Source organism: Rhamphochromis longiceps, linkage group LG20 (genome assembly GCF_057381845.1).
Source record: "Rhamphochromis longiceps isolate RC_006_pf linkage group LG20, R_longiceps_female_GT1.1, whole genome shotgun sequence".
NCBI lineage: Eukaryota > Metazoa > Chordata > Actinopteri > Cichliformes > Cichlidae > Rhamphochromis > Rhamphochromis longiceps.
Window position 1 is genome coordinate 34,931,223 of NC_140576.1, and position 21,960 is coordinate 34,953,182.

General features: G+C 43.8%; 1 protein-coding gene across 2 annotated transcripts; it reads right to left on the reverse strand.

Moving 5' to 3' along the window:
• Positions 1–3,281: 3,281 nt before the first annotated feature.
• On the reverse strand, positions 3,282–21,927 carry cdk16 (cyclin dependent kinase 16). 2 transcript variants are annotated; one of them, XM_085392648.1, is made up of 17 exons: positions 21,771–21,927; positions 20,658–20,852; positions 15,988–16,140; positions 14,047–14,165; positions 12,458–12,586; positions 11,400–11,456; positions 10,980–11,094; positions 10,790–10,884; positions 10,646–10,708; positions 10,251–10,374; positions 8,918–9,038; positions 8,635–8,732; positions 8,305–8,410; positions 8,016–8,058; positions 7,781–7,871; positions 7,619–7,696; positions 3,282–7,525 (listed from the first exon to the last, which is right to left on the reverse strand). In XM_085392648.1, the coding sequence occupies exons 2-17, from the start codon at positions 20,779–20,781 to the stop codon at positions 7,488–7,490; spliced, it is 1,554 nt and encodes a 517-aa protein (XP_085248774.1). In that variant the 5' UTR covers positions 20,782–20,852; positions 21,771–21,927; the 3' UTR covers positions 3,282–7,487. The 2 variants fall into 2 exon arrangements, with proteins under 2 accessions (XP_085248774.1, XP_085248775.1); XM_085392649.1 differs by having other exon boundaries at positions 21,713–21,918.
• Positions 21,928–21,960: the final 33 nt, after the last annotated feature.

Sequence of the window (21,960 nt, forward strand, 5' to 3'; positions counted from 1 at the left end):
TGAATCCAGCTTCACAGCTTGTCCTATAATTCAGCTGGTTTGAACTCAGAGCGTCCAGCTGAAACCTTTAAATTATATAACTTTTAACTTGAATACATTTTGTTTTTTGTTTCAAATGAAAAACATCTCTGCTCACAGTTTACGAGAGACTGCTGAGCTCTTATATAGAAAAAGACTTGAGCAGGTCATTATGAAGTTTTTATCAAAGATGATGGTTTGTATCCAGTATTTCATTTTCCTCTGCTTGTCCATGCAATAACAAACTAACAGCCAGACAATGTAAATCAAAACCTGCAGCAGATCAACTGGAAAACCTTCACAGACACACAAAAAATAGTTTTGAGAGGATTTTTTTTAAAGGAAAACAAAATCTAAAAAAAAACAAAAAAATAAATCTGTGTTCAAGAAGAATAAAAATGTGAAACGGCCAAATTAAAACAAAGAACTTTATAAATTAGGCAGGAAAAACATAAAAACACACTCTTCAAATGAAGGTACGTCATGCTGAACTTTTACCTGCATTGAATCGAAGCCTCGGGTTTAATGTGAGTTTTTTGAATCCCAAACCGACTTCATCACAAACACTAAAAGAAAGAAAAGAAGACTAAACACTCTCCAGCAGCCTATAAAAACAAAATCACTTTAGAAAAGAAGAGTGTGCTCAGACAGATAACACTGAATGTTCGTGCACGTCAGCAGCAGCGCTTACACGTTTCATGTTTATGGAGAGAGAAGCTCAAATCTGCAGCAGCTTTTTGACTCCATTCTGGCAAAAAGCACCAATATCTTCATTTGTCTCTGCACAAAATGAATTCTGACGTATCAGCCCATTGTATGCAGTTTATCGGTTATCACTCTCACAAATGTTGCCTGTAGGAAGCCTCAACATGCAGACTCAGCAGGCTCAGAAAGACAGAACGGGAAAATTAAGAGGACGTGAAGATAAAGAACAAGTGCAGTGGGCAGGAAAATGGCGAAGATAAGGACTATATAAGTTGTAAATGACTTTAGTTTGATATATTGAGGGATGTCCTAGTTTCCTGTGGTTAGTATTCCACACCTAAGTTAGTAAAAGTGACTGACTTCACACAGTATCTGTGCTTGAAAACATTCCCTAATTACATGTATCGATTACACCAACTTTACTGTGGAGAAGTTTGTACATAAAACAAATAGATACTGTCTGTAAGCGCTGTGTGAAGTTTCCTCACAAGTCAGATTCACTTCATTTATCTCCTAACAGCTTCTCTGCCTGAGTCCTTTTTTTGTACACGGTCATTTAAGTTACTTTTCTTTCTGTTTTAGATTTAGTTGCATTTTTATTACCCCTCTCTGTCTGCACCTTATCCAGGATTTCCACTTTACTCAGTCCTCCAAACAAACCTGTTTTAGCAGTTACTCTATATTTCCAAAGCATTTGCTTCTCTGCCTTCACACACATATGAACTTATCTCACTCTTAATCCACAGGTCTAATATTACGGCGATCCACTCTTTCGGGCTATAACTGCTTCAACCTTCCTGGGAAGACTTCCCACAAGGTTTACACGTGAAGCAATATGTTTCACAACTAAATGGGATCAGCTGCTCATCAATGGTGACATTAGGCCCAGGGTTGTAAAACAGGGGAGGTGGTGCACACACTTATCCCACACTGTCCTGATGGCAGCTAGCTTGTCTCTCTGCCGTCGAGCTGGTCTGTCGTCTCGGTTATCAAAACGGATAATCCTGGAAATTTTGTTGAAGTTTTCCAGAAACATTGATGCATGGAAAGTTTCTTGCCGGTTTCTGCATCCCACAGGGATTCTGTGGATTCCCCTTTGGACCTGAAAACTCCAGCAAGGATAAGAACCCCAAAGTAGGCCTTTGGGGTTCTTAGATGGATTTGGTCCATCTCCTTCCACCTCTCTCCAAAAACACACCTTCCTTCTAGATTACTGCAATCCAGAATAATTTTCTGGATGGAATCTGGGATGAAAAGCTCCAATGAAGACTTGATGTCCTGCACATGAGTACCTGTCAGCCGTGTTGGCCCTGGCTTATCACAGTAACAGCTCTGCAGGGTGGCTCATTTCTTGGGCAAGAAGACCATTCAATTTCACCAGTTGTTGACATCCATATTTCTTCACTTGCTGTCTGGTGGGCTTGTTCTGGTCCTGGAGCTGGCTGCAGATGGGGTACTCGTCTTCGTTTTGTTACTAAATGGTGCTCAACCTCATCCTCTTCTTCAAAGTCACTGTCAGACTCAGAAATGTGAAATATTCTGAAACCTCTTTGTCAACATCATCATCAGAAGCTCCTCTCTCTTCCAAAATCAATTGGATGGCCCTCGCAGCAGATAATATTTTGCCATCTTGATCAGTTGTGATAAAGAACCACACTGGCAAAGTCTTATTTATAGTATTATGCCCCTAATTTGCAGGTGGGACAGGGTATGAGAAAATAAAATTTGGATCCCTAAAGAAAGAGGGTAAAATGTGCGGGAATGTCAGAGCAGACAGTGTTGATAGTTGAATTTTCAACAATGTTGCAACTTTGTGCAGGAGCAGGAGGGGAAGAAAACACTATCAGCAGCACCAGAAAGGAGGAAGACAGAGTGTGGGAACACAGGACCTACACTTTCAACACTTTTACTAGACCTGGGTCCAGTGGACCCGAACACCTTGTATGTAATGTAATTGCGTGGGGGGAGGTACAGTATGAGGTCATTGAAAATTTGTTCAGATTCATGCTCTTCACAGAAAATAAGCCAAAGCCAATGAATTTCAGGTTGAAAAAATAATTAATTGTTTAATTTTTCTTTTGAAAAAAACTGAAAACGGGTCTCACAGACCCGAACACCATACAAGGGTTAACAGTTGTTTATGGGAATTCTTGACCATTCTTCCAAAAGCACATTTGTGAGGTCGCACACTGATATTGAACAAAAAGGCCTGGCTCCTGGTTTCCGCTCTGATCCCAAAGGTGCTTTATCGGGCTTGAGGTCCAGACTCTTCCTACAAAATTGGGAACATGAAATTGTCCCAAATGTCTCGGTGTGCTGAAGCATTAAGAGTTTCTTTGACCTGAACTAAGGGGACAACGCCACACCATAATCCACAATTCGGCACAATGCAGTCAGGCATGTACTGTTGTCCTGGCAACACGGCCATGGAAGTGATGGAAACACCTGAATTCAATGATTTGGATGGACGAGTGAATACTACAGTACAGCGTACCTGTTAACTGTAATATCAAAGTAGAAACACTAATAAAGTCTAATAAACAAACAGCCAACACTGATAATAAATAAAGAATTTTAATATTTATGTACTTTAAATATATCCAGTATACATGAAGTAAACATAATTGTACACAATAACAGGATATACTTTCTTTTTCATACTTGGACTCATATTTCAAGTATGCAGATCCATTATAGCATCAGATATGTCGCAGTGCTTTCTTGGCAAATGGAAGATTATTCAAATGAACAGCATAGAAGTTATCTGGAAGAATCCCATCATGCAGTGCAGTATATTGCAGATAACTTTGGTATGGTGTCGACCAAAACAAAGCATGTTAGTTCATTTACAAAAGCAGAGAAAACAGCATTTGCATCTATGTGGACCAGAAACATGCATGTTTCTCCATAGGTCACTAAAATGTTCCTAAACGTGACAAACATAGCAGACATGAACCCTGCTGCTGCCTCGCTTTGCATGATTTTGAATGATTCTTGTTTTGTGTCCCGTTTTGTTTAATAATTCATGTAAAAGCAAAATGTCCAAATCTGATAAAAGGTGTTAATACAACAAAAAAAAATCCCCTTTAGCAACAGCGGATTTGAAGTTTAGCATCAGGAGCACCGGCTTTCAATTTTGAGGACATTAACTTCCCTCTAAAAGGCATCAAGTGTGTTTTTGTTGTATGAAATAGAGGCAAACTGAAGATTTCATGCACCAGGATGTACTGCTCCCATCACAGAGCCGTGCAAACTGGATCTAAGCAAGAGGACACATATGTACATGTACAGTCTCCCCACAAAGCAGCACGATATGGGCACATTTAACAAAGCTGCCAGTTCAGGGTCTGTGAAACGCTTGGTTTGTGGTGGGAGCAGCACACACCAATGCACGAAACGATGATCCAGCTTTTGATTTTAATGACGTCTTTTTGTTGTTATAAATGGAGGCTGTTTAAAGAAGGGAAACTAATGGCTTCATACATCACAATGTACTGTTCCCTTCCCTGAGGTTCAGTGACTGGATACTATTAGAATGGAAAAGAGAGAGAAGACGTGTACATGTGAAAATACAGCGTTTGTAGTTTGAGAACCAGCCCAGTCGGTCTTACGTGCACCTTTTAATAAAGTAGTACATGCTGTATGATGATCTGTTAACTCTGCATTAGGCAACACACTGTATGTGGAAAACTCAAGTGATGACTGCTGAAAATGTACCTGTAAAATCCTGTCCTGAAGGATTTCTGACCATTTTGCTTTAATCTCAGATTAAAGCAAAAGTGCTTTTCTTTCAACAACTGGGACGTAGTGTGCTCCTGAGTTCTTTTCCATTATTTCATGTTCCTAAAACCAAAAATGCAGATCAATCAGTGACCTCTGAAGAAACATGCGCTCTGAACTTTCACATCTATACGCCGTTTCCTGTGCAATTGAGCAGCAGCTGAGGAACAACAACACTGCAGCGTGCAGATTAAAACCTGTGATTATCTCTAATAATCAGTAACTCTGTACACATTATTACTGTAAACCCAGCCAACATTAAACTACTGACCACATCAACAGTTTAGAGTTACATTCAACAGTCATTTGTTTAACCCAGCATTAGCACGGCTCACAGAAGCTTCACCTTTAGTCTGACTCTCGCCCCGTCACATCACTTTGAACACATTTAAGTCCTAAAAGAAAAACACACAGGTTGCAGTCAAATAGTCAGTTTTCCTCAGGAAAGGTAAGCAGCTAATACCCATGCCTAATTTGCAACAATTATATGTAATTAGGTCAAATAAAACAGCCACAGGGAAGGTTGCAGTATACCTCAGTTTGCATGGGTATGTTCTCTTTTTGTGCCTTGCTGTGTTGCCAGCTTTGAGGATTATTACTGTTACTTCAGTCACAGATACTGGAAGCCTTAGACAAAGGTTGGTGAGGAAGTCATATTTATACTCTTCCTGAAACAGAACACATGGGACAAAATAACTAAGACGAGATTTTTGCATCGCTGGAGACAGAAACACCAAAGCATCTGCTGCCAGTTTAGTGTGTGAGCAGTCTGAGCACTGTGGCTCTTTGAAGTCCTTATAAATCATCCTTTTGTAACATGTTTCATTGAAGTTAAGGAAAAGTGATTAGAAAATTACACAGGTGATCATTTCTTTTGACCATTTGACTGCAGCCAGTGTCCAATTTTATTCACAGAAACACAGTAAACACTCTGAATTACTACCTATAACGGCAACTCACCTCCACAATGTTTTATCGTTTCGTTTCAATGATTCACGGGGAGCAAAAGTCTGAATATTTTCAGTCTGATATCTTTTTCTGGTATTTAAAAAAATGTACACCTCTAGAATCCATTCTAACTTTTTAAGACTTCAGACTTCTGCTGCCGTTCAATAAAACAATCAAACATAAAGGAGGTGCGTTCGTTTACGGGCACTGGATGTCTCTAACCTCCCACAAACATACAACTGTATGCAACATTTTTACAGCAGATTGAAAAGTCAGCTTCCTCTGAGTCAAACACCTTGTTCGATGGTTATTATTGTCTTATTATTTCTCTATTGCTAAGATTTCTTCACAGCTAAAAAATAAAGATTCACATCAAGAACAGCTTATCTCTTAAAAATATGAACACTCTTAAAACTGATAAGAATACAAAAAAAATGAAATAAAAATAAAAACTGGCTTTTTGAAATTACATCTGTTTTTGAAGGGATGAAATCTGAAAACTACCTGAAGGTTATATGAATCCCATCCAGCGACACCTGGACTCTGTGCAGGGGAAGATTAGGTCTCAACGAGGATGTGAATCTCTTTAAAATGTTCTTTTGCAGTCTGTTTACACACAGGCTAAAAACCACGAGCTGCAAAAAGTTCTTTATGAAAGAGAACGCGATGCTGCGTGTAATTTGCCATCAAAAATTGTCTGTTGCGCATTTCATAGGAAATTCCCAATCGGCTGAGTGCTGGTTGAGTCTGTGCAGAAACAAACTTGTTTGCTGCTGTTTAAACAGAATTAGCCAATCAGTACCCTGCATTTTCCTCTGACATGTCATGGGGTCTAATGAGGCAAAGGCATCACACTTTTCAACAGTCTCCATGACAAAAAAAAAATAAGAAAAAAAAACCCTACTTACTGATCTCCAATAAACACAAAAAAAAAACAATAAATAAAACTCCAGTTGAAATAAATTCTCTGTGATAAGCTATATACGGCAGATTTATGGTGTTACCGTCTCTTGGTATTAATATATATATTAACAGTATTACAGTATAAAGTTCGAGTGTACGACACACACATGCAGAACAGCAGAAATCAGGTTCACACTTTCAAAATAAAAGCAAAGGCTTAAATTTCCACAGATGTGTGTTTGGCTTCTCCTGCAGGCTGTTTAATAGTAACACTGAAGTGTAAAATGTAATACTGCAAACCGAAACACAATCGGCAGCTCGACACATAAGGAGACCGCTGAAGAGCTGCGGGTTTGAAACAGAGAACATTCGTCTTCAGCCTTTAATGTGAAAACAGCGCCTGTTTTCCTCTCGCTGCAGGCTCGACGTTACTCTGACGGTTTCATCTCATGTTCGGTAGCACGTTAAAAAAAATATTAAAATAAATCAAGCTGCAATTTAGGGAAAACTTTGGAGTCAAAATTTCTGAATTTTTGTTTTTTGTGTGTTTAACAAACTGAATTTTTATTGTGTTTCATCAGGTGTTATTAAAGTTTTAAGCAGGTACAGTTCAGCACGCTGGGACTGGATCGTGGCTTCAGTTTAACGCCGACTTTGCTGCCGCAGATGTTCACACGGATGATATGACGTATACGGCTGTTTCCAGGGGTTTCCATGACAGCAGAGCTGAATTCCAGGTTTTCCAGGACTTTCACCAACTTGATATTTATGTGTTTAATCTTTGCAGTGAAGATGGAAGACAGAACCTCCTGGAGAAGCTTTTACTACAATTCACCCGTTCATCTCTCCATGTACCGAGGTGAAGCCCTGAAGCCCGTTAGTCCCAATATTCTGTGCTCTGATTGGTCAGGTAGCTGCAGCGAATCATAATTTCCTCTCTGTGTAAACAACGGGCTTCATCTTCTCGTCATAAATAATAGTAACTTCTGTTTTCTTCTACTCTGTTGCACTTGCTGTTAGTCAGTAAAGTAAATCCTCTAGCAAAAAAAAAAGCATCATCATCATCATCGTCACTTCCTGTCCTGTCAGTTTCCCTTTGTTTGTCCAGCAGCTGACTCCGCCTCGCCACGATGTCAGAAAAGCATACTCCGCCTCCTGTTTGGACTGTTTGCTGGACAGAAAGACAAAAATAGACGATGTCAGTGTCAGACTAACCCAGCAGGGAGCCACGCCGGCTCTGCCTCCTTCCCACACAGACTGTTACCTGGATCCGGTGCTGCTGCTGTTGGTCTCATCGTTTCCTTTTCAAGCTGAATCTCTGGCAGGGTGAAGATGGACGTCGCTGAAACAAAAACAACCACAGCGCCTCTGTGATGTTACCGTAACAACAGGGACCAAATGGGACCGGTGTGAACTTTAAACTTACTGTCAGGAAGTAACTTCACTCTCTTTCCAAGGTTACTGAAGTAAGAGTGGTTCATCGACTCGTCTGCAGAGATCCTCTTCTTCCCCTCAAACTAAAGTTTAAATAAAGTTTAAACTTTAAATTTTTATTTTCCCCATCACATAAATGAACACAAAAAAAAAAACCCCAAAAGGTTATTTATTCGTTATGATTCAGAAAGAAAAGGAGACGCACAAACACTGCGAGGTTAACTGACCTGTAGGAATTCTGACAACAGCTCCACTCCTTCAGTGCTGAGCCTGAACACAAAAACACAAACTTCGTTATCTGGTGCAGTGAGCCTTTAAGATTACTGCACATCTGTGTGCAGCTGCAGATCTGGTGACTTAAAATAAAGTAAAGAGGAAGGCTCTCTGGAGGCCACTGCAAAGGAATCACACGGATCCTGGTGGGTCAGCAGCAACAGGCTGGACATATGGATGAGGAGGCTTAGTGTTTTAACCCCCGGCTACTAAAACATGGTGTACATGTGTGCAGCTCTGCACCTGGGAGTGTGGTTACTCAGTCTCTCTGCTTTGTATTGAGGATAGTTAAACGCCACAAACTCCTCATTAGACGTGATCCCAGGCCAGGTCTGCTCTGTGGGAGTACCTGCACACAAAATACATACGAGGTTTATTATAAATATAAATGCAAAAGCTTAACAGCTATTTTTTTGAAACATACATTTAAATTAATTTACAAAATAAAGCTAAAAACAGCAGCATGATGAGGTGTGGTGTGACGTCCCTCCCACGTCCAACCTAAGGCATGCTTTTAATCAACACAGGTCGATGGAGTCCTCAAAAGATTACGAAGTAGAAGATGATTCTCACCCAACAATTTAAAGATAAAGTGAAGCTCCTCCTCGACTGTGGAACCAGGAAACAGAGGTCGACCTGTCGCCATCTCGTAAAAAATGCAGCCAACACCCCTAAAAACAGAAAGACAGACAAGCGCAAAGACACGCACACACACGGCAAGAGGTTTGTCTCATCAGATGGTTTAACCATAGATGATCATTTCACCACAGAAGAATCGATTTTTTTAAAATGTAATTTATCAAATTTTCTAGTAGCAGTACTACAATAGAGTAGTACAGTGTACTGCATCACTGACCACATGTCGATGTGAGTGGAGTAGTCGGTGCTGCCCAGCAGGATGTCAGGTGGTCGGTACCACAGCGTCACCACCTCGTTGGAGTACGTCTTTGTTGGGATCGACTTTGCTCGAGCCAAACCTGAAACAAACACACACGCACACACACACACACACGTGTCATTAAAGCCTCATCATCACTGTCTTTACACTGATTCAGATTACATTTGTATCCTAACAGCTAAAATAAATGTATTCATTCTCCGTAAGGACCACGACTCACACTGCCTCAAAAGGCATTTTAAATACTTTCTGGGTGTTGCATTACAAATAGACGATGGGATGATGTGCAGTGACTCTGCTGTCCTGAATTCACCGAGGAGGTCATTCTGTCTCTGGTTGTGGAGGTCAGATGTGTGTCTGTAATCCTCCTCTGCCAAACTGCACAGAGCAAATCCATGTCTCTGGCTCATCGTCAAAGTCCAGGCATAAAAAGGGATCGGTCGCCCTCTGTGTCTTTAACCGCACGGCCCGAAGCGGTTTTAATATCCAATTCTCACAGGAACCAAAAATCGACTCTCTTCCAATAAAACTGTCTCCACTGGTAATACAGGAAGAACGGCTCTCTGCGATGCTGTGATAAATAAATGAAGTGAAGGTCTGAGAGAGGTCCCTGAAGAACTTCACATCTTCATCACTAACATGACATAACTGCCAGCTGGTTGGAATGACAACAACAACAAGATGAAGAAAATCACGAGGTTTAGTGATAATCGTGGAGCTGGAAAGGCAGGGATTCAGCCGGGGGCTCCTACTGGCCAAGGGTTCGGTCTGCAATTTAATAAGTAGCACTTGTTGTGTGTGTGTGTGTGTGTGTGTGTGTGTGTGTGTGTGTGTGTGTGTGTCAGTCAGTCACAGATGGGCTTGGCAACAGCTGGGCAGCTCTTCACACACACAGTTGATTTGGTCTTTTACTTTCTTGTAATCCTCTTCCAGTGTCTTAATTTTCTCCCTACGCAGCTTCACTGAAGTCAGAAGTTGAGAATAAATAAAATTTGATATTTTGCTCAGACGAGCAAGATGTTCCTCCAACCAATAAATAATGGACGTGAATGTCGGTCCATTTCTTCATGTTTTGTTCCACCTTCAGAGCCAACTGTTCTTGTTTTCTTGTTTGCCTTTTCCTTAGTTTTAGCGTGACAGGTGCCGGTAGCTCACGCTTACATCATTACACATTTACATCACTCAAAAGGTGAGTTTTGCACAAGAAAAACCTCAGACGCTAAGATTTAAATAGGTCCTAACTTTACAAAAAAAACAAAAAACAAAAACTAAGAGTGTCTGCAGGACTCACCAAAGTCTGCTAGCTTGAGCTCTCCTCGCTCGTTGATCAGCAGATTTTGTGGTTTTAGATCTCGATGGAGAACTTTCCTCCGGTGGCAGTACGACAAACCTCGCAGCAGCTGGAAAAGGAAGAGCTGAGGACAGAAACACCACTGCAGTTACAGGAAAAGTCGATGAGCACACGATGCAAAGAAAAACCCTCAAAAACAGGGAAACAAGAGAAGAAGAATTCCTTCTGCTTTTTTAAATTCATTTTTTATCATTGTTTAAAAATCTACCAAAATCAGAAAAGTTAAATCACCAGCAGGTTTGTCACATCAGTTTGTGACACACACACACACACACACACACACACACACACACACTTAATTTCATTATACTAAGAATAAAACAAACTTTTCTCACTTTGACATTGTGAACATGAATGACATTTCCACAGTCGTCCAGATACTGCTTCAGATCCTTGTCCTGAAACACATGAACACACATTCAAACCCACCAAAGAAGAAGAAGAAGAGGAGTTTGTGTATTGTTGTGTGCATTTCTTACCAGGTACTCAAACACCAGTGTGAGGGATTTCTGCGTGTGGATGATGTCATGAAGCGTGACGATGTTGGCGTGTTTCAAATCCTTCAACAGAGACACTGAGGAGTAAAAAGTACAAACATGCTGTCATTAGTACTTCTACTACTGTAGTACCAGTAATACTTCTGTTGGTTCAGTGTCAGTGATGCAGTACCTTCTCTGATTGCAGTACACGGAGCTCCTTCTTCATGTTCCAGTCTAATTTCCTTCAGAGCCACGAGATTTTCAGTCAGTTTACTCCGACCTTTATACACTGTGGCATAGGTCCCCTACACACAGGTGACACACAGAGAGGAGAGAGGCGGGGCATTTGGGCCATCGGAATCTTATTTATTGATTTCAGGAGCCAAAAGCAAACATTACAACAAAAAGAGTGGACTGTCAGGCAAAGCTTTTTACACTTAATTTGTAGAAAAGGTCAGAAAACTTTACATTAGTTAGTGAGTCTGAAATGAAACCTTTAAGGAGTGTCACAGAGCAGCACGGAGCACTTAGATCCTGTTTGTGTTCTTTATTAAACAGTTTCAAGGATCTGTCTGACATCAACCGATAGAAGGAGATAATGTGGCCTCACCTCTCCCAGTTTGTCCAGCTTGATGTAAGTCTCCAGCTTCCCAAAACCAATCTCTGACTGCAGGCAAAGAGGCAGAGATGAGAGGGTTAAAATAACCTGCACTGGCACACTAAATGCAAGAGAAACAACACAACAAACATCCTGCATTACTTGAAACAACAGAATCAGAAACCGGTTTCACACTTGCATCCCCCCCTACAGACACACAGTCTGCAGCCCAGCGTATCCAAATTCAGGGGCCGCATCCTTCGGAGGCCGCAGTTGTAGGCCGATTACGTTACAGCGGCGCGACAAAGCCTGCCCAAATGTCTGGGTCACAAAATAAACGTTTAACATATTTCCAGGCGAGAATGTAGCTGTGTAAACCTCGAGTATCTGCTCGGTTTATCAAGACATCACATATTTGTAAAAGCGCTCCGACGTTTTCGGAGACGTCTGTTACCCACCAGCTGGATAGCGAGCCCGGGTTCAAGGCTCACTAGATCCGGCAAGAACAGCGAACTCCCAGCACATCGTTTTCAACCCCCCCCCCCTCGCGATCTTTCGCTACTCAGGTTAAACATGATTTATAAGTCAGTTAGATAAATTAAAAATGTTGTTGTTTGGCTTTGTTCAGTCTTTTATTAGTTCCTGAGTAAATCGGTTTGGCTGAGATTAAAGTTACAGTTTTCACACAGCTGAATAAACATCACACAGAAAACTGATTAAACAGAAGTGTGAGATGGTCGAATTTACTCCAATGTCCTGTTATATATTGAACAGCAAGGAGCAGACGGCAGAGTTTATTAAACTTCACTGAGACAATCTGCAAATTTCATTAAAAGTTTAATAAACCATCATCTTGTCTTTATTTTTAGTTAGAAATGATAGTTATATTAGAGCAGATGCTGGTCCAATAAGCTATACTTTCCACGTCCACTGGATGCATGATCCAATTAGTCGACTAATCACAAAAATAATCGGTGACTAGTCGACTATCAAAATCATCGTTTGTGGCAGGCCTACCCAAAACTGTCCCAAACACCTGCGTGAAAACAAAAAGAAGCAGTTACACATACCAGAGACACTCTACGCAGCCGCCTGCTGATTGGCTGCTCGAACAGAGCTGGACCAATCACATTAAACTTCTCCAGGTAATCGTCTGGAAGACGGATGTCAGCCGGTAACGACAGACGTTTGTTGATGTCCTGAAACAGAGAAGAAACACAACAGAATTCACGTGAACGTTCACCTTCATCCTCCGCAGCACCTGACAGTTTATTTTCATCAGCAAAGACCTTTTACCGCTGCAGGTAAATGTTCAGTCATCATGAAAGGAACCGTTTCATTTTAACATGAAATGTCTGCATTGGATCTGAAGTAGCACTAAAAACAAACAAAGGGCAGACAGCACTGGAAATGCAGGCCCTGAATGCAACCTGTGACCACTGCAGCAAACAGTAATCGCACCCGATTCCTCTTAAAGATGGCTGCCTGAGCGAGATTATAAAAAGAACCCACGAACTCCACAGCTGCTCGTTTGGCTCTCAGGGTGAGACCAACATGGTGAGGAATCCACCTGTACCTGTGCTTTAATGTAGCAGCAGAGGTCAGGATCTACAGGAGGAGCCAAAAGAAAATACAGGTTGATGGACCTGATCTGACCCAGCGGTAGCTGCCGAGCCAGACACATGGAGGTTCCTCGGAGGAGAAGACCTTTACAGACTAATGGAAGAACAATGTGAAATTATGAGCTGGATAAAGTCCGTCCCCTGACCTGAATCCATCAGAAAACCTTTAGAGGATTTTAAAACAGAAGGCAGAGAAACAAAACCTCCGGCCAGGAGTCAGAACATCTGTCCACAGATGTGTGACAGACTGGCATCACCCATTAGCCGCGAGGGGAGGTGGTGTGGGGGGGGGGTCACACATCTGCCTGCAAAAACAAAAGCCCACATAGAAAATAAAAAGCTCACAGATGAAAGAGTCCTCACTCTCTAAGCGGTTTGCTTTTAATGACACAGCAGCTCAATCAGCCCACACTTCAGCCTGACAGTTATTGTAGCCTATTGGCTCATTTACAGCTTTACCAGCACTGCACAGGTAAACCCAGCTTTGTTAAGCACCAGTTCGAGTCTGGCGCTGAAACGAACACATTTTGCTCGCTCGTTCCTTAAAAGCAGGACCTGGACCAGCCAGCATGACAGCTGTGCATCTGTACCCGGAGACCAGCCGAGTCTTTCAGTCGTGAAAAAGATGAAGACAAGCTCGCTGACATGTTTGGGAAGCTGCAGGCTAAACCACTCCAACGCATCTTTGCATCTGATAAATATTAATGTTAGAGAAACACACGGCACCGTCTCAGTCAGAGCAGTGTGAAGGCCCTCCGTCAGCAGCTACGACGCGCTGGACTGAAGAAGCAACAAGAAATCTCAAACCAGACTTAGCTCTATAACACATTTGGCTGAAGATGTTCCTTTGGAAGGAATGTAAGAAAATATCAAAAACGAAACCAACCAAGGAGGCGAAGAGCTGCACCAAACCGCTAAAAGGTCCTCAAGGCTTTGCAGAAAACAAATAGTGAGTGCTCCTTAAAGACTGGGGAATATCCCAACATCTCTGCTAGTAAGCTCACTGTGTGTGTGTGTGTGTGTGTGTGTGTGTGTACCTCAGTAGAGATCTTCTTATTCCTCATTCTGACTTTAACTGGACTCTGAACATCATCAGAAGAAGAAGCTGGATCGCTTTCTCCATCTGAGCTCATTTTCACATCTTCATGGACGATCTCTGAAAACACACACGAATAACAGTCACACGCATACAAAGAGTAGAGCAGGCCTTAAATTCCCCATATCACCAAATGCACCAAAACAAGTCCGATCTACAGAGGCTCCTCCCTACAACTCATCTCAGAAATCCCGTGTCCAGGCAGGTCAGAGCTGTTTTGGTGGCATGACTCACAACTAATCCTCCTCTGCAGTAGCGTCAAAAACAGGAATATCCTGCCTGAGAGTGATGCTGAAAACGCACTCCGCTGTATCTGTCACTTCCAGGCTGGACTACTGTAATTCATTTATATCAGGATGTACTCATAGCTCTCTGAAAAGCCTCCAGCTGATAAAGAAATGCTGTAGTAAGAGTACTAACGAGGACTAGAGAAAGAGCCATTTCTCCCATATTAATTCTCTCATATTAACTTGTCTTCATTGGCCCCTTGTGAACTCTAGTATAGAGCTTAAAATCATTTTCATCACACACAAAGTCCTGAATGAGCAGAGTCCATCATATCTTAAAGACTTAATAGTATTGCATTATCCCAGCAGAGCACTTCGCTCTCACAGTGCAGGCTTATTGTGGTTCCTGGAGACTGAGAGGCAGAGCCACGCTGATCTCTTCTATGGCACGACATTATTTCCTGCGACACTCCATAGAATTGGAGGCAGAGCCTTGAGCTATCAGACGTCTCTGCTGTGGAACCAGCTCCCAGTCTGGGTTCGGGAGTCAGACACCCTCCCTGATTTTAAGCTTTTCTTTTTGGAAACAATTACATTTCGGGCTGGATCAGGTGACTCGAACGCTCCTTGGTCATGTTACACAACTTCTCATATTACGCACCTCTCCTGTGCTCTCTTTTTATATGCTGTGATTGCATGCATCCATTTGGTTTCGTCTATCTCCCCACAGTCTCTGCTCTCTCTGTATCTGTTCTGCAGGCCAACCTGCTCAGTATTTCATCTTATATTCTTTCTATTTCTACATCGCTCTGCTTTTTCCTGTCACTGCGACCGGTTGCAGCAGACGGCCTGGGTCAGCTGCAGGCAAATTCTTCTTTCTCAGTTCAGAGTAAATGGTAAAAATGGTAAATGGCCTGTATTTGTATAGCGCTTTACTAGAGAGCTGATATGCAGCAGAATGCAACTATGCAGCGCATGTTCTGCACAGTCACAGTCTGCAAAAATTTGGGAAAGAATTCATCAGTTCATGGACAAAACGCAGCGCTGTTTGTATGACGTGGCTAAGAAAACATCCACAGAGTAGACTTTGTAAATTTACAATTACAAGAAGAAATACAAACACCATTTCTGTGTAAAATGATCGTGCACGCCGTGTGTAAAACAAAGTATTTTGACTGGTGTGTTTTTATATTTATGGAGTGCATCTCTGCAGCACGTACACTCTCAAGCCCAGAAAAGCCACTTTCATTGATTAGAGCAGAAGTGTGACGTTGCAGCGTTCAGCCTGCCAACACATGAAGCCACAGCGTCCGTCAGACTGTTGTTTTCTGGCTGTACTGAATTTAAATCGAGGGGAATGCCTCTTTCACTGCTCCAGCATTCAGATTTAAACTCACCAATTATGACTTCATTCCTGTTTCACAGCCAACAACTGATCTATGTTTTCACTTCACAGGAGAAATTAAATTTACTTAGTCGTTAAAATAAAACATCACCAGTTAAACTCATCTACATTTTCAAGCATACAGCAAAATCAACTTCTATTTTAATGTTGATAGATGCACAGTACATGATTATACTGTATATATTCAGCACGTATGTGTGTATTAGTGGTACAGTACTTGTGCATGTACATGTATTTGCAGCATTAGTACCCAGTCTGGTGGCGTGGTTCAGGTAGGAGCTCAGGCTGCGTCCGAGGCCTCTGGGTTTCCTCAGTGAGGTGCTGTACGACTGAAGTAAAGACTGAACTGAAGAGGATGAAGATCGAACCTTCAAACCTCCAGAGGAACGAAGAGACACCACCTCTGAGGGGAGAGATGAAGGGGCGAAGTGAGGGAAGGATGTGGGGAGGAAAGGAAGTAACAGAAGGGCGATGGAGGGATGAGGGAGGTGTAGGAGGAGGTGAGGGGAGGAGGCGGGTAACGGTTGGTTGATTTGGAAGGAAAAAAAATGAAAGTGGGGTTAAAGGAGAAAAAATAAATTCAAATTAAACAAGTGTTATATTATTGATTAATTGATTGATTGACAGATCCAAGAGGCAACCAATCAAATCACAGATCCAACCAACCAGTCAGATCAGAGGAGGGAATCAGGCGGGAAGTGTCAGGAATTAAACCAGCGAGCTTCCAGTTACTGGTTTGCTGTGTGAGTGGCAGACCAGTTTATAAAGCTGGTTAGCAGCTGGTTAGTTCTTGACTGTTTTAACTGGGAATAATTTTAATTAGTTAGCTACATATTTAAAAAAAGAGGGGGGAAATAAAATGAATAAATATATTTTATTCATGTTATTTACATACTAAAGCATTCAGCCAATCAGGACAAAGTTCTGCCATCACAGAGGTGGTTCCCTATTGGTGGAGCCGGAGGAAAAAGTCTGCAGCTCACTGCAGTCGCCAAGCTCACGGCAGGTTATGTCACCATGTGACACAGTGACACTCTGCAGCACCAGCGGACTTCAGACAAATCTTTAACCAGCATGCATCACGGCAAGCCAGGGCTGCACAGCCGGTCATGTGGTCGCCCGTACTACAACATATGTCCAACATGCCCAGAATATCTTTGCCTTATCGGGCTTCACTTTCTCTGACATCCACAGTCAGACTGAACAGTCACACAAAGGTGGCCATCAACTCGACAAGCTTTCAGTCAAGTTACAAGTGAGTTCCCACAAGCTGTGACAATCTGCTGGGATCATGTGGGAAAAACACAAAAACATAAACACTATACAGTTGCTGTGGTTCAAATGGAAGCGTGTGACAGGAAAAGCACTGGATAAACAGCATTTATATCCAGGAACTAACACTGGGGGTGGGATTCCTTATTTTCTGTCATATATACATATACTGGTAAAACAGTCGATGCTAGGGCTGGGAAATTTATCAAGTGCGTAGTCTTTGGAACATAAAGTCCGGAGTTCAAATCCCGGGTAGAGCAAGCATCCAGGCTATTCAAGCCTACCTTGGAACATGAGCGAGGTAAGCATGGAAGCAGTCCCAGCTTAACAAGCTCTGTGTCAGGTGTTGCCAGGACATACTGATGGGAAGTGGGTTACTCTTTGCACTGTGTGACATCAGAAAGCGAGGACAACCCCGACGTGGTCACCACGGAGGATAAACACATAAGCCCCAAACAGATCAGTAGCTAAACTACTGCAGTAGAACGAGAGATTAGAAACAAAATGAGCACAAGTCTCCTTTAACAGACTTGTCATGGCAGCACGAGTGGATACGACTATAATTACAACTGTGTATTGCATTAAATGAACGCGTTGCCTCGCTGTATTCTTATGTGTAAAACAGCATTAGCATTATTGTTTCCCTGAGGCTTTTTGACTGTCTGAGAACAAATGGAAACATAATTCTAAATGGTAAGTAGGCTGCCTTGCAAATTTCATATAACATATAAAGTATTTAACCCTAGAACACTAACGTCGGGTGATGTTCACCCACGCGGTGAATAAAAATCACTCGGAGGTAAATTCCAAGGGAATTTATAGTTAGCTGGTCATTTTCTCTCTCTCACAGATGTCAGTAATGTAGGGAAACTGGACAAAGCTCACATGTCCCAGGAATGGGAGCACCAAAGAATTTCCCAGTTTCATTATTTATTTTTAGGACTTTACCTTTTTTCTCTTTATGACATGTTGTATAAGGGGAAAATAAGAGTACTTTAATTTCCCATTTATTGTTGTATGTTTTTAAACACCCAGCACGCCCCTGCGGGCGGTTTATCCTTCAAGCTCGGGTCCTCTACCAGAGGCCTGGGAGCTTGAGGGTCCTGCGCAGTATCTTAGCTGTTCCCAGGACTGCGCTCTTCTGGACAGAGATCTCCGATGTTGTTCCCGGGATCTGCTGGAGCCACTCGCCTAGCTTGGGAGTCACCGCACCTAGTGCTCCAATTACCACGGGGACCACCGTTACCTTCACCCTCCACATCCTCTCGAGCTCTTCTCTGAGCCCTTGGTATTTCTCCAGCTTCTCGTGTTCCTTCTTCCTGATATTGCTGTCATTCGGAACCGCTACATCGATCACTACGGCCGTCTTCTTCTGTTTGTCTACCACCACTATGTCCGGTTGGTTAGCCACCACCATTTTGTCCGTCTGTATCTGGAAGTCCCACAGGATCTTAGCTCGGTCATTCTCCACCACCCTTGGGGGCATCTCCCATTTTGACCTCGGGACTTCCAGGTTATACTCGGCACAGATGTTCCTGTACACTATGCCGGCCACTTGGTTATGGCGTTCCATGTATGCCTTGCCTGCTAGCATCTTGCACCCTGCTGTTATGTGCTGGATTGTCTCTGGGGCATCTTTACACAGCCTGCACCTGGGGTCTTGCCTGGTGTGATAGACCCCAGCCTCTATGGATCTTGTACTCAGAGCTTGTTCTTGTGCTGCCATGATTAGTGCCTCTGTGCTGTCTTTCAGTCCAGCTTTGTCCAGCCACTGGTAGGATTTCTGGATATCAGCCACCTCCTCTATCTGCCGGTGGTACATACCGTGCAGGGGCCTGTCCTTCCATGATGGTTCCTCGTCTCCCTCCTCTTTCTTGGGTTTCTGCTGCCTGAGGTATTCACTGAGCACTCGGTCAGTTGGGGCCATCTTCCCAATGTATTCTTGGATGTTCGTTGTCTCATCCTGGACTGTGGTGCTGACACTCACCAGTCCCCGGCCCCCTTCCTTCCGCTTAGCGTACAGCCTCAGGGTGCTGGACTTGGGGTGAAACCCTCCATGCATGGTAAGGAGCTTTCTTGTCTTTATGTCAGCGGCTTCTATCTCCTCCTTTGGCTAGCCTATTACCCCAGCAGGGTACCTGATCACGGGCAGGGCGTACGTGTTGATGGCCCGGATCTTGTTCTTACCATTCAGCTGACTCCTCAGGACTTGCCTGACCCTCTGCAGGTACTTGGTGGTTGCAGCCTTTCTAGCAGCCTCTTCATGGTTCCCATTCGCCTGCGGGATCCCCAAGTACTTGTAACTGTCCTCTATGTCTGCAATGTTTCCTTCTGGTAGTTCAATCCCCTCAGTTCTGACTACCTTCCCTCTCTTTGTTACCATCCGACTACACTTCTCCAGTCCGAACGACATTCCAATGTCATTGCTGTATAGCCTGGTAGTGTGGATCAGTGAATCGATGTCTCGTTCACTCTTGGCATACAGCTTGATGTCATCCATGTACAGGAGGTGGCTGACAACTGCTCCATTCCGTAGTCGGTATCCGTAGCCAGTCTTGTTAATGATCTCACTGAGGGGGTTCAGGCCTATGCAGAACAGCAGTGGGGACAGAGCATCTCCTTGGTAGATCCCGCACTTGATGGTGACTTGTGCTATGGGCTTGGAGTTGGCCTCTAGTGTTGTACGCCACATCCCCATTGAGTTCCTGATGAAGGCTCTTAGGGTCCCATTGATCTTGTACAATTCTAGGCATTCCAGTATCCAGCTGTGGGGCATTGAGTCATAGGCCTTCTTGTAATCAATCCAGGCAGTGCACAGGTTGGTCAGTCTGGTCTTGCAGTCTCGGCTGACTGTTCTGTCTACCAGTAGCTGGTGTTTTGCACCTCTGGTATTCTTGCCAATTCCTTTCTGTGTCCCGCTCATGTATTGACCCATGTGCCTGTTCATCTTAGCCGATATGATGCCTGACAGGAGCTTCCATGTAGTACTGAGGCAGGTTATTGGTCGGTAGTTGGAGGGGACCGGTCCCTTCTTGGGGTCCTTGGGGATCAGGACCGTCCGACCTTCGGTTAGCCATTCCGGGTGTCTCTCGTTAACTAGCAGCTGGTTCATTTGTGCTGCCAGACGCTCGTGGAGTGCAGTCAGCTTCTTTAGCCAGTAGGCGTGAACCATGTCGGGCCCTGGTGCTGTCCAACTCTTCATACTGGAGACCCTTTCTTGGATATCTGCCACTGTGATGGTTACTGGACCCTGTTCAGGGAGGTCGCTGTGGTCTGCCCTCAGATCCACTAGCCACTGAGCATTGCCGTTATGGGTTGCGTCCTTCTCCCATATGCCCTTCCAGTATTGCGCCGTCTCCAGCCTTGGTGGTTATATATATATATATATATATATATATATATATATATATATATATATATATATATATATATATCTCTGTCCATCAAGGTTCAAGACATCTTCTAGGAATGGTGACACTATATCCAGTGGACAGCAATTTTCCATGCTGATCTCTCATCTCAAGCATAACCTGCACCTGAGCAGCCAGGTGTGTGGCATTAATTAAAGCCGCCATCATAAAAATTGAAAACCCAGCGCTGAGCTCTAAAATCTCGGCACAGGCCTCTGTTCACACCTGACAGGATTACCTGAGTCGCTGTGTGACGTTGCTTCCTGAGTGATGGTGTCACTCAGTGTCCTGTCCCCTCCCCCTGACCCACCCCTCCCCAGAGTGAGTGACAGCTGCCGTTTGATCTTCCTCATCCTCTCCATTAGCGGGGGCCGAGGGGGGAGAGGGGGACGTGACGCCAAGGGGGGCGGGGCTGCCAGTCTGGAGACCACGCCTGGACAGGTAGAAATAAAAGGACAGAAATGTAAATAGCCAAACAGTTGGAAACACCTGAACGCCTCAACATCTGACTCATCATGCCTGAATTAGTAGTTATGCATATTCATCTACCATTCATTCACCATCATCACCTGCCACACCACAGCCGAATAGGTCTACCTCACAAGAATCACTCGTCTCACCTGAACATCATCACCTGTAGATCATCAGCTATAGATTCGGCTCACCTGTACATGACCACCTGTATTCATGTCACCTATGGATTTGGTTTACCTGAGACATCATCCTCTTTATGCTCATCTCACATTGAAATCACTACATGCACTCTCATCTCACCTGCAGGTAATCGCGTGACACTTAAAACTAATCCCACGGAACACCCTGAAAACGCGGGCACGAGTTTCCACTGGTGAATCTGACGCACACAGGTGAGTGTGATGTTACTCAGTGTTGATGAAAAGACTCGAGGCCTCGGATCTGTGTAGCAGGAAGTACCCGCACTCACTAATGAACCCAAACAGCCACTTAGATCCGCTTCATGTCACGTGCACACCTGACGGCTAACACCTGGCTGAGTGACAGGACATGTACCTGACAGATGCGTTACGTCACTGCCCGTGGATCTGACGGCACGGAACGGGAACTGAAACTACGTGTGTGTGTCCCCGTGGCAGCTGTTGTTTGTGTTCTGCCGCTTCGGGTGTCGCGTCTCCGTGGACCTGCCTACGCCTGTGTGTTTCTGAGCTGGAGAGGCGAGGACGGGAGCCGTGTATTTCCTGCAGTAAACCGTCCTCCTCACTGTTATAAATAGCAGCGGAGGCGGAGCGGCCGCTGCTCCCTCAACGACTCACTCACCATTTGATAAAGACGGTTTTCCGGTTACACGCGAGGCCCGGGGGTGACCGTTACTCACCGGGAGGGTTTATCCCGGTCTGTCCCGGGTTATCCGTGGCTCGGTTCAGTCTGACGGCTTCTCGGATCTTCCTGGCTCCCAGTAATCTGCAGCCATGTTGCTGCTCTGCTCAGCTCCGCTCCTCCGGTGCGTCCTGACGGAGACGCTCACGGCACCGTCGGTGACGTAACAACCCGGCACGTGTCCCCGC

Excerpts from the sequence above, each read along its gene's own strand:
- cdk16 (XM_085392648.1), bottom strand. The coding sequence starts at position 20,781 with ATGGAGAGGATGAGGAAGATCAAACGGCAGCTGTCACTCACTCTGGGG. Across the intron at positions 12,587-14,046 it reads ATAAGAAGATCTCTACTGAG|GACATCAACAAACGTCTGTC; the intron begins GTACACACACAC and ends TCTCTGTTTCAG. Across the intron at positions 10,885-10,979 it reads GTGTACTGCAATCAGAGAAG|TGTCTCTGTTGAAGGATTTG; the intron begins GTACTGCATCAC and ends TTTACTCCTCAG.